A 15,950-nucleotide genomic window follows, 5' to 3' on the forward strand; every position below is an offset into this window, starting at 1 on the left:
TGAACATTTCAAATAATTCTGACTTATGCTTTATAAGATAGATATACCCATACCTCGATAAGTCATTTGTGAACGTAATGAAGTAGTAGTATCCTCTTCTGGCACTTATGTTCATAGGTCTGCATACATCAGTATGTATTAGACCTAGGACATCGCTGGATCTTTCACTTTTTCCTTTAAAAGGTGATTTAGTCATCTTATCAAGTAGACAGGATTTACAGGTAGGCAATGATTCACAATCATCTATCTCAAAGATATGTTCCTTGATCAACTTGTCAATCCTATTCTTATTCACATGACCAAGCATACAATGTCAAAGGTAGGATTCACTGACATTATCTAACTTAGGGTGTTTATTGGGTGTGTACATTACACTAACAGACTGTAATATTATATATATGCTATGTTTTAATTATCCATGCATAATTGTAGTATCATTCATAATGATATCACAAAAATCATCTTTTATTATAAGCTTGTAACCAAATTTGGTCAAAAGGCCTACAGAGATGACATTCATCAAAAAGGAGAGACAATAATGACAATCATATAACATGACACTACAGGACTCGAAGACAAGCTGCAAAGTTTTCAAGATCAGAACTGGAATAAGACTTCCATCTCCAATATTAAGGAATCACTCACCCTCTCAAATTTCTTACTTACCTATAGTTCTTGCAATAAATTACATATATTAATAAATTTTCGATATCTAATACCCAGGTAGCAGTATCACAAATAGAAAAATTACAAAGTGTTATCATATAAGTACCTTGTGAAGCAACCGCTTGCTTCTTTTTCCTATTTTTAGGCTTGTTTGGATCAAGGGTGGCTATATAAGCAGGACAATTTCTTTTTCAATGATCTAGTTTTTTGTAGAAGAAGTACTCTACCTGGCTCTTATCAATGTTTGATGGTTTGCTCTGCTTGGGATCGGTGGCACGAAATTTCTTTATCTTTTTTTTCTCTCCTAGAGGATCAACGTCCTGCAGATGAACCTTCCACTAAATTCACTGGTTCTTTCTGGAGCTGGTGATCATTCTCAAAAGTTTATAGTAACCCTAGCAAATCATGGTAGTTCACCATAGGCTTCATCATTCTATAATGACTGAGAAAGGAATAGGTAGGATTTGGTAGCGAATTGAGGATAACATCTTTGCGTTACTATTCATGCAACGGAAAGCCAAGTTTGCTAAGACATTCAATCTGCTCAATCATGTACAATACATGATCAGTGACTGAAGCCCCTTCTCGCATTCAGGCATTGAACACTATGCAGGAGATTTTGTGTCTCTTCATATCCTCAAGGGTTTCGAAGGCTTCATCATTCTATAATGACTGAGAAAGGTAGATAGGATTTCGGTAGTGAATTAAAGATAGCATCTTGCCTTACTATTCATACAACGAAAAATCAAGTTTGCTAAAACATTCAATTACTCAATCATGTACAATACATGATCAGTGACTGAAGTCTCTTCTTGCATTGGATATTGAATACTACGCAGAAGGTTTTGTGTCTCTTCGTATCCTCAAGGGTTCGAAAGACTCATTCAATATTTGAATGATCTCCTCTGGCTGCTCATCCTTGAACTTATGACTCAGTTCGCGTTCATAGCTGTCCTTATTATGCAATGCATAGTCGTGCAGTCATTGAGCCATTTCATGTAAGTGTCTCTCGCGGCACGAAGAGCATTGACTGTAAATTCTTCAAGTGCTTCATCCGTAAGGATATATAAAATCATTTCATGCTCCAAGACGATCTTCAACTTTCGATACCAGCTATCGAAGTTAGGTCTGGTGAGCTTGTCACTGTCCAACAGTGTACGGAGGAATAGTGTATTGGTCATAACTGAAAGGAAAGATATTAACCTATTAGTATATGAATTATTTTTAATCCTGAAGATATGAATTTTAGTCTAAAGGTCCTCCCACTATTTTTACGAATTGGTAGCCTTTACCTCCAACTCGAGAAATTACACTAATTTCTTAGCGGGATACTAGAATCCACATGGATTGCATTCGGGTCCGAGTGTGGCTCGATCAATCCTAGTGCATGTATGGGTAGGTTCATAACTAATTATTTCTCCAAACAACTTCTAGCAATAAGTTTTGCCCCAGGCATCCCTTCAGCAGGTATGTGGTGCCTCCACTGAAAATTCTAATTAGGTCAACCATTAACATGGCATACCAAGTGCATCCAATAAATAGATGTCCAGGTCCGAGTGTGGCTCGACCAACCTGAATATTCATCTAAAGATACATCATGATGGTCATATGATGAATGATAATTTTAATACGTAATAGACACCAGGCGTGTGGCGCCTCCAATGTCATTTGAAATATTGGACTCATTATCATACACCTTAATGGGAGGCAATGACCAAGTTATCTCATAACTTTATCATTTTATGACTTAATAATTTAGAGGATTTGATTTTATTGATATGAGAATAAGAGAAGTCGACCTCAAGCTGCAAATCTCTCACTAACTTCACCAAGTCATGTAAAGGATTAGATACGAGCTGGTCTAAAGATACCTAAATCAATCACACTGATTCATCTTAATGGCATGGATCTACATGAATCGATGAGTGATCTAATCAAAGCATAATCTACCATGTCAGTTAGATAAGTGAGATCAGTGAGAGGGATATACCCTTAACTCATCGTAGACGCATCTAGGTGAATATCTCCAATTAAAAATCACTTGATCGAATCTACCAAACTTACCTTAAATACCAACTGGTTAATTAGTTTTCGATTTGATCCACCAGAAGATTCGAGCTTAACCATGGAGCCATGATCATAGTCCATTTATTGGGTCAAATACATGGACTTGATCAAACTTAAACTATTGAGATTGACTTAGAGAAATACTGACCTAATCTAATTCAACACTTGATTAGATTTAATCAATTTCTCTACTTGGTCCATATGTATTTCTAACCCTAGGTCTAACCCATTAGAAGAACCTAATTCATGCTAACCTTTTGCCCATTATTTTATGTGGTATCTTAATGATCTTCAATTCTCAAATCTAGATTATTCAAAATTAATTCATAATTAAGTGTGTGAAACATATGTTTCAATTTGTAGAATTATTCTACAAAGATTTCAGGTGAAGCATACCATATATTTCAATATATAAAATAAATTTTTATAATATGTTTAACAATTAAATATACATAGGTATGATCTAAACTTTATACATACATCTCATGCATCATAACAACTTTTAGATCTATACCATTTACATCTTATGTAACATACAATTCAGATCTAAAATAATTTTATATCTGAATTTTATCCTATTGTAATGAATCATAAATTACTTTAGATCTAATCTAAATATATTTATGATCAAAATAATACATAAAAATTATTCATTTTTTTTCATAAAATCGGATCACTGTGACAGCCCTATACGTCATAAGAGAACTCATGGAATAGGCAAAAGAGAGATTAATATCTTCAATCTCCTATGACTGGATAGTCTGATGATCTCATCAATCTGAATACTAGGCTACTAAAATATAAAATCTAATTTCATACATAATTATATCAATATGCAATTATTGATAAAACCATTTTATGTCATGAACATATCATTGATCTTATCAATTATGTTCTTCATCTAACCTAATTAGATTTAATACATCATATCGGATCTGAAATATATCTTATACTGATTATAAAACATCAATTTCAGATTTGATATCATACAAAAGATTAATTAGATGCAAACATAAATGTATAAGGAATAAATTTTTGATAAAATCTATTTTCGCATAGTGCTGAATTTTGATAGGATTCAGATCTAAATATCTGTCGAAATGGATCCAATTCAGATATCAAAATAAATCCTATTTCATAAAAAAATAATAATATTAAAATTTTATTAAAATAAATTTAAAATAAATTTTAATTTACATTGTTGTTCCATCAAAAATTCAGCAACAGCAGAATTCTGTTATAACAAACTTATAACAACTTCAATCAACCATTGATTAGGCACCTCTAATCTGATCAAAATCAAATTAAAAATTTTATGTAAATAGATTTAAATCAAATTTAATATCTCATAAAAAATATTAATTACATCTTTTGTAATTAATCCCAAAAAATTTAGTTATGCATGATATATTTCAGGCCTGCTCTGATACCAATTGAAGGAAAGGAAAACAGTTTCTCTTCAAAAAGCCCAAGTTGCATCTGAAAATTTTTTTATTCATCTATATGATTAAAAATTAAATTTTTATCTGATTAGTAGTGAAACTAATGATCAAATCTCAAATAATTTAATATAAACCTTCGTGGAGGCCTGAATATGTAGACCATCTACTTCACATGCACGTCAGATGCCGTGGGAAAGTAGGATGAACTCTAATCTAATTATCTTCATAATCCAATCAAATGAGGAAAGAGATGTACTGGTGTGACACCTCACACCAGCAGATGGGATGCCCAAGATGGATCCACATCCAAGGGAAGAGGGGCGGCCATAAGAGGAGAGGGTCAAGGAGAAGAAGGGACCTCTCTCTCTTCTCACGCCTCTCTCTCTTTCTCTCTTCTCTCAATCTGATTTATTTTTATGCATCCATAGGTAGAAACCCTCTCTATTTATAGATGATTCTCATGACCTAATAAGTATAGGAATCCTAACTCAAATCTGATTTGAATCAGTTCAATACTCATGAAAGGATTCTTACATGAGATAGAATTGCTATCATATATGATAATCAATTTGCGCCCACTCCCTCACCCATATGGGATGCCCCAAACCAGTACCATTCTAGGTGTTGGTCAGCCCACATGAGAGGAGAATCCCAGTGTAAGTGAAAATTCTCATATCTCATCAAAACGGATCCATTTTGAATCCAATTCGAAGCTGGTTCGAAATAATTTCGAAAGACTATCAATCCCAAACTCTTTAGGAGTTTTGTACTCAGTCTAACTTGAATTTTGGATCCAACTAAGCTTAATTAATTTAGATCTAATCTAAAATTAATCAACACTTAAATTCAATCTTTCATATGCTCCATGGATCATAGATCAGAAATTATTCTTCTCCGAGATCGAACCTGAACCTCATATGTAGTGCTAGCTAGACATAGTCAACTCTTCAATCCCATTTGATCTATAACTTAATTCTTAATTAAGTTGATTTATATATTCAATTAAGTTAAGTACTTTCAAATTGGACATATAAACATAGGTCAATTCGTTCTTATTTTGTCTGACTTATGTGCATGACTCTATAGGTTCAAACACTAAGTCGGTAGCACAGGAATTAATTTTTATACTAATCGAGATACCATCTAATAATGATTTTCAATATCCAGATAGGTCAAATTATCATAAAAAAATATTTTCGAATCCATACACATGGTTACCGCATAATTCATCTTTTTGACCCTGGATGCTTTAGGATGGTCTCAGATTAACTGTCAATCGAGATTGCTTCATCCACATTGTATTTCAACCTTTCAAATCTATCTCATGGATTACCTTAATTAAGATTTTGCTAAATTAAAATATAGTGATATATCAACTCCAATAATCTGGAGGGGTCAATCACATCTTAATCCACACACAGACTTCGCATGTACTTGACTGTACCCAGTAGTCTTCCGTCACTGCATTAGAAATTTAGATAGTCCGGTACCAAAGTACAGTGAGTTGCTTGCAAGTCACTATAATGATCTCAGGTCTAAAGGATACTTATATCCATGTATTTCACGAGCAGCTCTTGATAGTAAAACGCTCAGCAGGTGAGTCACTTGTTTAGTGACGATACACTCTTATATCTCATCTGTATGCCATACCAGTGTCACCATACTATTTGGTTAAGATGACAACCAATCTATATGGCACACAACGATCTCCACTTGATAAACGTCATCATCCTGTAATGACGTATTATTTAGTTGCGAATATGTTTAAGAACTATACGATAAATTCTCTCTTTATCGTACACTAGCATAGTTCTAAGGACTTCATCACAGTACAAGAGTTCAAAAAGATGTAACTTTATGATGAAAAATATCAGAATAACTTTATTCAATAATCAATAACTCATATACAAAAAAGAACTTAATTATCACACGATTGATTTTAATTTGGTCAGATGGTTGGATTTAATTTGACATATCAAAGAGTTGATATGATCAAACCCAAAAGCAATTAGACTCCTTATGAGACAAGAATTTTAATTTGATCAAAGTTCTAGTCCCTTGGGACTCTATCCATAAAGATGATTAATGAGCAGAACTCCTTTCATGATATGGCGCCACCCCTCTTCTTTGCATGCTGATCTTTCCAAATAGAGGTGCCCCATTAGAGTCATTAAGAAGGAGTCTTGTATGCCCAAGAGTTGGTTGCCATGGGGACTATACACGCATGGAGGTGTTTTATCTGTTGGACTCCTCTCCTTATGTTGGCGTCCCACCTATTGGGGAAATTGGTTTCACACTCAAAACATAATACGGAAGTGTTCCATGCCTAATAAACCAGCACCCCAAGAGTTCTTCTGCCTTAAGCCTCTTCAATTCACCTTGAGAGAAGGAGGAATGGCCTTAGAGTTGTGCGCCCTCATCTTTACACCTAAAAAGAAACCAGACCCCAAGAGTCCTTCACCCTTTGGACTCTATCCCAGGCCCTAAAGTATTTCACGTGCCTCTTGAGAAGAGGTTCATAGCTTAGAGTGGTTCAACGTGTTGGTGTGGAAGGAATTCTCTCTAGCATACAAAAGCCTCACACCTTGAAAACCTCTCATCCTCTTTCTTGCACGCGCCCAAGTAGTTGGATGCTTCTCCTTTGCACGCCTAAGAGTTGGGCACACACGCCAAAGGGAAAGGAAGAAAAAGAGATGCTGGATTTTCTTGAGAAGAAAATCAAGAAGGTTGAGGTGCTAGATTTCCTTAAGAAGAAAATCAATAAAAAGATCATGAAAGGTTCTTGATCTGTTCGCATGTGAAGTATAATTTGCGAAGAGGAAAGGCTGAAATCCTTAAGAAGGATTTTCAGCAAAGAGAAAAAAATAAATCTATCATCAAAGAGGATCTCTACAATAGAGATAGCACCTCGATAAATCAGATACTTTGATCAGACGATGATCTTATGTGGGTACCTGTAGAGGCTGGAACTTTGTGCAGCTTCAAAGGAACCTAAAGACATCCACGATCATCAGATCGTAGTGAAGAACTATCCATGCAAAGTGACAATCTGATTTTTTTTTTTATTTTAATCTTAACAACTATGAGAGATCTGGAGTTGATTCGAGATGAGATCTCGTGTCATTCAATAATCTAAAAAATATTTTTATTCTGCTACATATCAACCTCAAAATTTTATTTTATCCTTCCACTGCGTAAATCAATCAACTCTAAATTTCTAACATATAGATGGGGGTGGTTGGTCATCTCACCAAAGGAGGCAAGAGTGGTTGAGAGAATCATACTGTTTCTGTCTTATATGGATGGGCTAAGCCATCATCACATTGGATTTAGAGTATATGTTGAGTGCGAGTTGAATATGATAACTGCCCGACATGTAACGATCGTTGAGAATCTCAATCTAATACCTTGGCTCGATAGGAACCAAGGCAAGTAAGTCGGTGCTTTATCAAGGTATAGTGAATATCGATCTTAACATAATCCAACTGAGGAGAAGGAAGATTTTCTTTAATCTACTCAACTCGGATCTTTAAAAAAAAGATAGAAAAAGAGAAGAATTTTCAAAAATAGGGCTTAAGTGTCTTTTTTTCTCTCTCTCTTTTTGATTGATTAAAAATGAGGTACATATCCTCTATTTATAATAACAAAGTCCGCTCTTATAAAAATTGGGTTGGATTCCTCTTCTAATTCTAATAAAACTCTTTTACTTAAAATAGACGTGTCTAATAAAAATAATCTAGCAAAAGCTAAAGTTCTTCGGGAGATAGATCTTGATTTCTATATTAACTCTGTCTGTTATCGCTCTGTCAGATTTTTTTTTGATTGACAACTATGCTGAGTCAAAATCTTATTTAAAAAAAAAAATTAGGTTGAGCGGCTTGTTTCAAGATCCAGATGAAGTAATTTCATCCTGATCGCTAGGGGCACCATCCCCTTAATAGAATAGCATTATGTCGTAGATCTTGGACGACTGTCCGATTTCAAAAATAAAAAAATAGATCATTAAAATCAAATTTCGCATGATCAAGTTAAGGCCTCTAGAAGTTTAGCTTTCAAATTGGCTTCTCGATGCAGCAGTATTACTCATGGATCCTATCCAGTCCTATCCGCAGTAGGCAAAATGATCCACGTTAAGTTCAGTAATCCTCCTGAATCATAACTGAGACAAACTAATATCCCATATCAATCACCAGTGAAGCTACTAATGTGGACTTGTGTGCGCTATATTGTGTTTGAAAAATCTTGGCTCGAATATTTGAATCTTTTAATGCCAATTGTTTATGGGCTTATAAATTTTTTTCTTTTTATTTGATAGGCTATGCAATGTGAACAAGGTCCAAACCTCTCCTGAAGCTCCTAAAATCCTGTACTCCACAAACTTGATGTGAGCAAAGAAACTAGATCATCCAATGTGGAGATAACTCCCAAAAATCGAGAAGATTGTGTCAAGAAAGAGAGCATCAGGTGTTACAATTTGGGAGGACTAGGGCGTATGTTAAATACGAGTCCTCAGACAAAAAAGTGATGGTGGTCGAAACAAGTCTTGAGAGATACAACTGAGAATGAAGAAGAGATTCGCACTACCCATGTAACGGTCGGAGGAAAGAAAAGATCCCTTGTATCATGCCACAATTGGGAGGAGACACTAGAAGTGAAACAAGTTTCATTAATCATGATTGGCAGAGATGTAATATCCTTAAACACGTAACATGCCAAGGGAAAAGCTGAACTGCAAGATGGAGCACAAGAACACCCCTATCAGTTGGCATGACCGATGACCACGATGGTGTTGCTATGAAATAGCAATATTAGATTACTTTTTCAGTTGGAAATGTCTATACCGAGGTGTTATGTGATGTAGTTTCTATATTCACCGCTCGCAATTTATTGGGACCACCATGGTTGTATGAAGGCAACATCTTAACACAATGCACGAGCTAACACAAGTTCGGGGATTGTATCTTTCATGCAAAATTGCATGAATGATTGATCTTTTTCCATGACGTTATTAATCAATAGATCGCATATTTCACAGATCCAAAGCACTCTAATATTATATCCTGGAAAGATGGTACATGAAAATCGAATCAGCTGTTAAAGAATCCGACTCCATCATTCAAGATCTTACTCGAGAAATGACTTTCGAATCGACATCGGATCTATATTTTCTTTCAAACTACTCCTAGGTCTCATCAATAGGAACTGAACCGCTACGCTGGCAAGGGTGCGTATTTAATAGGATCTCTATTTCGAGATGGGATTCATACCCAGGCTAAGGCAATAGGGCACTCCACTGACAAATGTCCTCCCCTGAAGAACAGGATCCAGGACACGATGGATGCTGGGTGGATAAAATGAAAACCTCAAGAAGGTCAACCGAGTGTGACTGAAAACCCGCTTTCTAATCATGATGGGAAAGGCAGTGCAACTGTAAACGCTTTGGATGGACTTTCTTCACAAGATATGAGGCCAAGGGTATGTGATGTGTGGATACTAATGAAGATGATTTTTGAATCCCTAATCTTTGCTGGGTATATCACTATAGTGCCTCCATATTCTGATGCACGCCCTTACAATTTGGATTAAAATGAAAGTTGTGAATATCACAAAAGTGAGGTGGGCCACTCAATTGAGAAGTTGGCCGTTCGAAAGAAGAGTGCAGCAGCTGACAGATCTTGAGGGTTGAGGATTGAGAAAAAGTCGCCTCCACCTGTCGAGGAGATTGTGTCTAAAGAAGATGTTGATGCAGCCTTTGAAGTAGAGGTCAATGTCTCAAGTTTCTATTAATCCTGTAATAGTTCCAGGAGTCATAATCACTGTTCTGTATATTGCTTCGGTCCCAAGGACGAGCCTACCTATCTGCACAAATCTCGAATCATATATTGCACAATCTAATGATTAACAATGCGAAAGAAGAAAAATCATTCTTTCATGTGAAAGATACAACCCAAATCCGCCTAACACATTGTTTATCCATGAAAAAATAGATTTAGACTCAAACCATCCCATCAGTGAGCTCAGAAGCAATCAAAAATAGCAAGAAAGGCAACACTTTATATGAGGTCTGTATCTGGATTAAGAGCAAAAGGCAAATTAAAACATGCAATCGATCGTGGAGGACGAGACGAGCAATAATTAAGACCTACTGGAATAATTTAATTTCTTTTAGTTTCAGGTTGTATCTAAATTGAGCAATCTTAATGAGCCTAACTATGAGGTAACTAGTCAATTGAAAATAATAGTTCAGTTGGCTATTTGGTTTCCTTTTTTTTTTTTTTCTAGGAGTCCTTATTGTAATAGAATTAATAATTCATTAGATTTGATTTAGGGAGATAAATGCCAACTGCTGGGGCTGAAAAGTGTGATCTCTTCTTAGATGGTTAAACATTTTGGACTGACACGGGGCTGCACTGAGACCTCTCCGTGATATTCTGTTTTTTTTGACCTTTTTGGTTGTTCTCACATTAGACATACTCCATTCCCACCAAAGAAAAAAAAAAAAAGAAAAGAAAAGAATGACCTTGAAATTAGATTGTCTCCTATGTAACCAACCATTCTGAAGAAGCATTTTGGATGGAGATGGGGGCTGCACCAGGACCTCCCCGTGATACTTAGTTTTCGGATCTTTTTGTTTATACTCATATGAGACCTGTATGAATACTCCATCCCTAACAAAAAAAAAAAAAAAACGCGACCTCAAAATTTGTATGTGAGATCTTGAAATCCTACAATCTCCTCTTTGCTTCTCCCTTTCATTGTCTTCATCACTATTTTCCACTGTTTACAGGAGCAAATTAATCTCCTCCCACGTTAAAATCCAACAAATTTACTGCTCATCACACATATAAAATTTACATCCCAAAAACAACAGATCAGCAATTAAGCTTCCAAGCTATTGTTTTACACCATGCATTGATTGATAATATAGACCAGATTAGATTTGATCTAAGCCGGTGGTTGCTATAGGCCGTGTATTACTGAAGAAAGGCTACATCTCTGTATCTCCATCTATTTATTGTCTTAAAAAGAAACACCATACTAGATCAAGTCAAATTATCAGAATATAAGTGATGTTTAACCACCAACAGCATGTTAATCAAAGGTGAGTAGCTAATAACAAAATTCGACTCCATAACAAAAACTTTTCTACTCTAAGGAAGCATCACAAAATCAAGTCAGTCTTCACCCGGAAAAGGAAACCAGAAACCCACCCAATGGAACCTCATGGTACTCATCCTAAAACACTAATACAAGGAAAACCCCTTTAGGTATTGGTTGCTCTAGTGTAGATCTGCTGACTGGCATGTGCTGATACCATCCTGATGGAACCCCTAGCCATTAAATCCTTGATAGCCCTTCTGGCCAGCGATCCATTGATCTGGAAAAAAGAACAATATGAATCTTAAAATAAATACACAAACAGAAAATTCTACTTCAGGGAATTGCATTAGTCAAAAAATCAGGATAAAAAATATCCCAAAAAGTAAAAATAGAAGTTAAATGATACAAGAAGATTAATTTTTATTTCTGCAATGAATGCTATATGATGTTGGTGATACAATGAACAAGGTGGTCATCAATATGCAATGAATGAATAATACCAGTAAAAGGTGCCACTCTGTCAATACTGAGCATTGAATAATTCGGATTATTGCTGCATGGAGAGAGTAAGCGTGAACAAAGATAATGTGATATCATAAAGATCACAAATTGAAACCAACACCATAGCATTACATGTAAAAGACAACCATAATTAATCATCATGGTCCCCCGAGAGCTTCAAATACACGAATAACATGAACATCTGAATCTCGCCGGTGTCATCAGATTTTAACCAAATTAGGCATTCGGACACCATAGGACTCACACAAGTGCACATCCATGCAAGCTATATGATACAGCTACCTGACTGTGCGCATAAATAAGAATGGAAAGGAGATACAAAATATATATCATATGACTAGGGGTGGAAGTGGATTGGACATTATCTGTTTAGATCAATTTTCATATCCGAATATATTCGGATATGGATAGAAATTTGAGTATTCAACTAATATTTGCATCCATATCTATATACGTCATAGAAAAATGAATATGAATATAGATAGACAACCATCCGATCCGTATCCGAATATCCGAAGCTACTTGTAACCATATTTAATTTATAGGGTCCGTTTGGTTAAGGTATGTTAGACTACAGGGCAATCTGATGATTTTTGAAAATTATTTATTTAAAAAAATAATTATGGAGGAAAATAACTACTTTTACTATGTTTGGTTGGTAGAAAAATTACTCCAAAAAATGACATTGAAAAAAGATTATTAAGTTTGGTTGGAGGTAAATCTACACAGGAATATGGCCAAATTTACAAATAAATTCTTAAACATAAAATAACTTTTTAATACTAGGATAGCATTGTCATCTCTAATTAGTTTTTATATAATGAGTATAATCACATAGCCCTTTACATAATACCATCTCCATCTTAATTTTTTTACAAAAGTTCTTTATTGAATGAATTTGGAAAGATATCAGAACAAATTTAATAATTACATATGTAGCTTTGTTGGAGTATTTTTGTCAAATATGGATTACTGCCACTCAAAAATTTATCAAATACCAACCCTCCATAGTTTTATTTTACCTTCTCTCTCAAAAAATAAGCATGGGACCCACCAACTTTTTTACCATCTCTTTCTTCTCTTTTTTATACCAAACATGGTAATCTGACATGAAAATCATTTTTCCATGCCAGATTATCCCTAACCAAACGGCCAATATAGTATTCATGAACTTTCAAGGAAAATATATACCGTATTAATATACTATTAACTTGATTTACCATCCACATAGTAATATCTTCAATTCTATGGCCATAAAGTTTAGTTATCCGACTTGTATCCATATTTAGGTCTATGCTTTCAATATCCGATTGGTATTTGTATCCATTTAAATTAAATATGGACATGAATTTTTGTATCAAACTAATATTTGTTACATATCCGTATTCATCAAACAAAACAAATATGGATATGATATACTGATATCTAATCCGATTTCAACCCTACACATGATTGAGAACATAAGATAAAGAGAGAAAGAAACACCAAATACACAATTAGATAATGGAAGCGAGAGGGCTCATGTGAGATATGAGGGAGGGGAAGATCCAATTATTCATAAGAAGACTGCAGAAGAAGAGGGGCCATATAATTATAGAATGGAGCATAAAAGCCAAATACAAACCACATAATTAAAGAATAGGCGAGAAAAGGTTCACATAGTAGGAGAGAGAAGAAGAGGTGTAGCAAGGGAATATTAAGCCTAGTAGCTAAAATCGGGAGCAAGTGTGAGATGGGAACAAGTGCAGCTACAAGGAAATGGATATTCTTAAAGCATTTTGGGCAAGGAAGCACAGAGGTATTAGGCGCAGGCTTGAGCTTTTCAAGGAGTTTTGAAGTAGGTACCTTACCTTAGAAGCTTTCTGCTACTAAGGAACTAAGAAATAAAGGTCTATGAATGTCTTAATAAAACTGAAGTTGACCGGTGAAGAAATCATATCAGTGCTTTTAATATTGATACAAGAACAAAACAATCCTCAACCAGATTGCAAAATGAGTACGTTACTTGCTTTTTTCAAGTTTTTCTATCTTATGTTCCATGTCAATTAAAAAATCCAAATCTAAATCATGCTAGCATAAAATTTCATGTGAAAATTTTCAGGTTTTCAAAACTTTCTATCAACTGCACCAGCAAGAATAAACCACGTACCAACCTTCCTGATATAAATTAGTAGTGAATCTCTTCGATTATCATGATGTTTTTAAATCATTATTGCAATTGCTTGTTAAAAAATCAATTATATGCACATCAGCACAACTCTCAAGCCAGAAACTAAACATTTTACCACCACTCTTTCGAATAGCATCAAACAAGAATTTAAAGTATTAAACACCAAATACCACACTTTACATGCAGGAATTAATAGTGTATGTTTATACTGACACCAGCAGGAGGAGCTTCTCCTTCTATGGAACTAGCATGTAACATGTGATCGCACGTGAAAAGCTAATTTAAGCTAATTTTTTGTTGGTACTTTTCCTTTCTTGGAATCATCCTGTAATTATCAATTGGGTAGCTTTTCTCTTACTTACTCCTTATCTTTCCTTGTGTGCCATCACATGAGACCATTGAACCAGCAACAGATGCTCAGGGGTTCCTACTGAATATAGTAAGAGATAAGAGGTAACAAAAGACAAGAGAAATGATGCTTCTAAAACCTTGCCTCGAGAAGTCCAGTAAAAAAAAAAAAAGCTGCAACTCTTGCGGTAATGCCAATCTTTTTGACATACAGGCATTCCCGAATAATGCAGACATTCCATGAATCACAAGCCATAAAATTAGTGAAAAGAATATCTAATTTATGCTCATAGCTAACCATGCTCGTAAGTGTAAAGGCCCAAATGAAGACATAATAAATCTAAAAAAATATAATAATCCAGTTAGTGATTATACTTTTTCTTGTACGCTAATTGCTGATATTAAGAGGCCGTTCCAAGAATTCACAACAAACATATAGTCAACAAGATGAGGTAGCTAACACTAGATCAAGTATGGGCGATTCAGCTTCACGAAAAAATAAATTAATTAACGAAAAAATAAAACATCTAACAAGGAATGAAACATAAAAAGAAGGGAGTTGAGTAGCATAGATACCCTCAATCTCTCCGACAACACCGAGGGAGTGATCTGCTTGTACTTGGGCACCTCAGAGAGCATTTTATCGTAGCTGGCCTGATCGAAGAGAACCGCGTTGTTCACCTTCTCCTTCTGCTTTCCCTTGCTCCATTTCTGCATTCAAAACCCTAACAACTCCTTAGATCCACATCTTCAGCTACAGATGCAAAAGTCGATCCTTCATTAAAAAAATAAATAAATTGAAACGAAAATCCAAAAGGAAAACAATTTTTCACGAACAAATCCCAAGAACAGATCCAAAACAGCCATAAATCATCAAATACCATGGGGGAATAATCCCCACAAACCCTAACCCTAACCCTAACTGAATGGAGTTTACCTTCTTCTTCTGCTTTCCTCCGCCGGACTTGGCGGGCTTCGAGGCCGGCGGCGGGGCCTTGTCCTTCTTCGGCGCCTGCGAGCGAGAGAATGGAGAAGAGATAAAGCGAACGGAAATCAAAAGGAGAAGGTTAAAAGAGACGCCATTGAAGTAGAAATCAGTAGAGTACCATCTCGTGCTGGAAGGGTGAATCCTACAACCCGGGTTTCGGGATTTGAGGCCTCGCGACGAAGGGAAGCTGCCGACTCTGGAGAAAAGGTTCTCGGCCAAAAGCTCGATATAGTTTCGAGGGTTAGGGTTAGGGTTAGGGTTTAGGTAGTGGTGCTCCACGAGGAAAAAGATCTTGACCGTTGAAATCAGCTTCAATATTATATCCAACCTCTGATCACGATGCAAATCATGACTCAGCGGAACCAAAGAGGAAAATCATGAAACAACAATTTGGCGCCAGCTCAAATTTAGCTAGTGTTTTAGTAGTCGGGCAAAGATTACCTTAGACTTAACTAGCTCAATTAATGTAGATAGAGTTCCATTGCGAGTACTTTTTCTAAGTAATATAAAAAAAAAATTATTTATCTAAATAATTTAAATTCTAATTTATTTATAAATTTAATATAAAAATAATAAATGTTGGGTATAAAATACCCACAGCCGAAGTCCTCAACAGAATCAACGATTCCGCCCGCAATGCCGACCT

The 15,950-nt window shown here is 35.5% G+C and overlaps 1 protein-coding gene across 1 annotated transcript; it reads right to left on the bottom strand.

Moving 5' to 3' along the window:
* Positions 1-11,149: 11,149 nt before the first annotated feature.
* On the bottom strand, positions 11,150-15,580 carry LOC105049754 (small ribosomal subunit protein eS25). Its single transcript, XM_010929497.4, has 4 exons — positions 15,423-15,580; positions 15,254-15,328; positions 14,893-15,027; positions 11,150-11,553 (listed from the first exon to the last, which is right to left on the bottom strand). The coding sequence occupies exons 1-4, from the start codon at positions 15,423-15,425 to the stop codon at positions 11,440-11,442; spliced, it is 327 nt and encodes a 108-aa protein (XP_010927799.1). The 5' UTR covers positions 15,426-15,580; the 3' UTR covers positions 11,150-11,439.
* Positions 15,581-15,950: the final 370 nt, after the last annotated feature.

The sequence above is a fragment of the Elaeis guineensis genome, chromosome 8 (assembly GCF_000442705.2).
Source record: "Elaeis guineensis isolate ETL-2024a chromosome 8, EG11, whole genome shotgun sequence".
Classification (NCBI taxonomy): domain Eukaryota; kingdom Viridiplantae; phylum Streptophyta; class Magnoliopsida; order Arecales; family Arecaceae; genus Elaeis; species Elaeis guineensis.

Bases quoted from the DNA above. Each gene is read 5' to 3' on its own strand.
- LOC105049754 (XM_010929497.4), bottom strand. The intron at 15,028-15,253 runs GTAAACTCCATT...TTTTGAATGCAG, and splicing joins GAGGAAAGCAGAAGAAGAAG to AAATGGAGCAAGGGAAAGCA. The intron at 11,554-14,892 runs GTATCTATGCTA...TCTTTTTTCCAG, and splicing joins TGTTGTCGGAGAGATTGAGG to ATCAATGGATCGCTGGCCAG.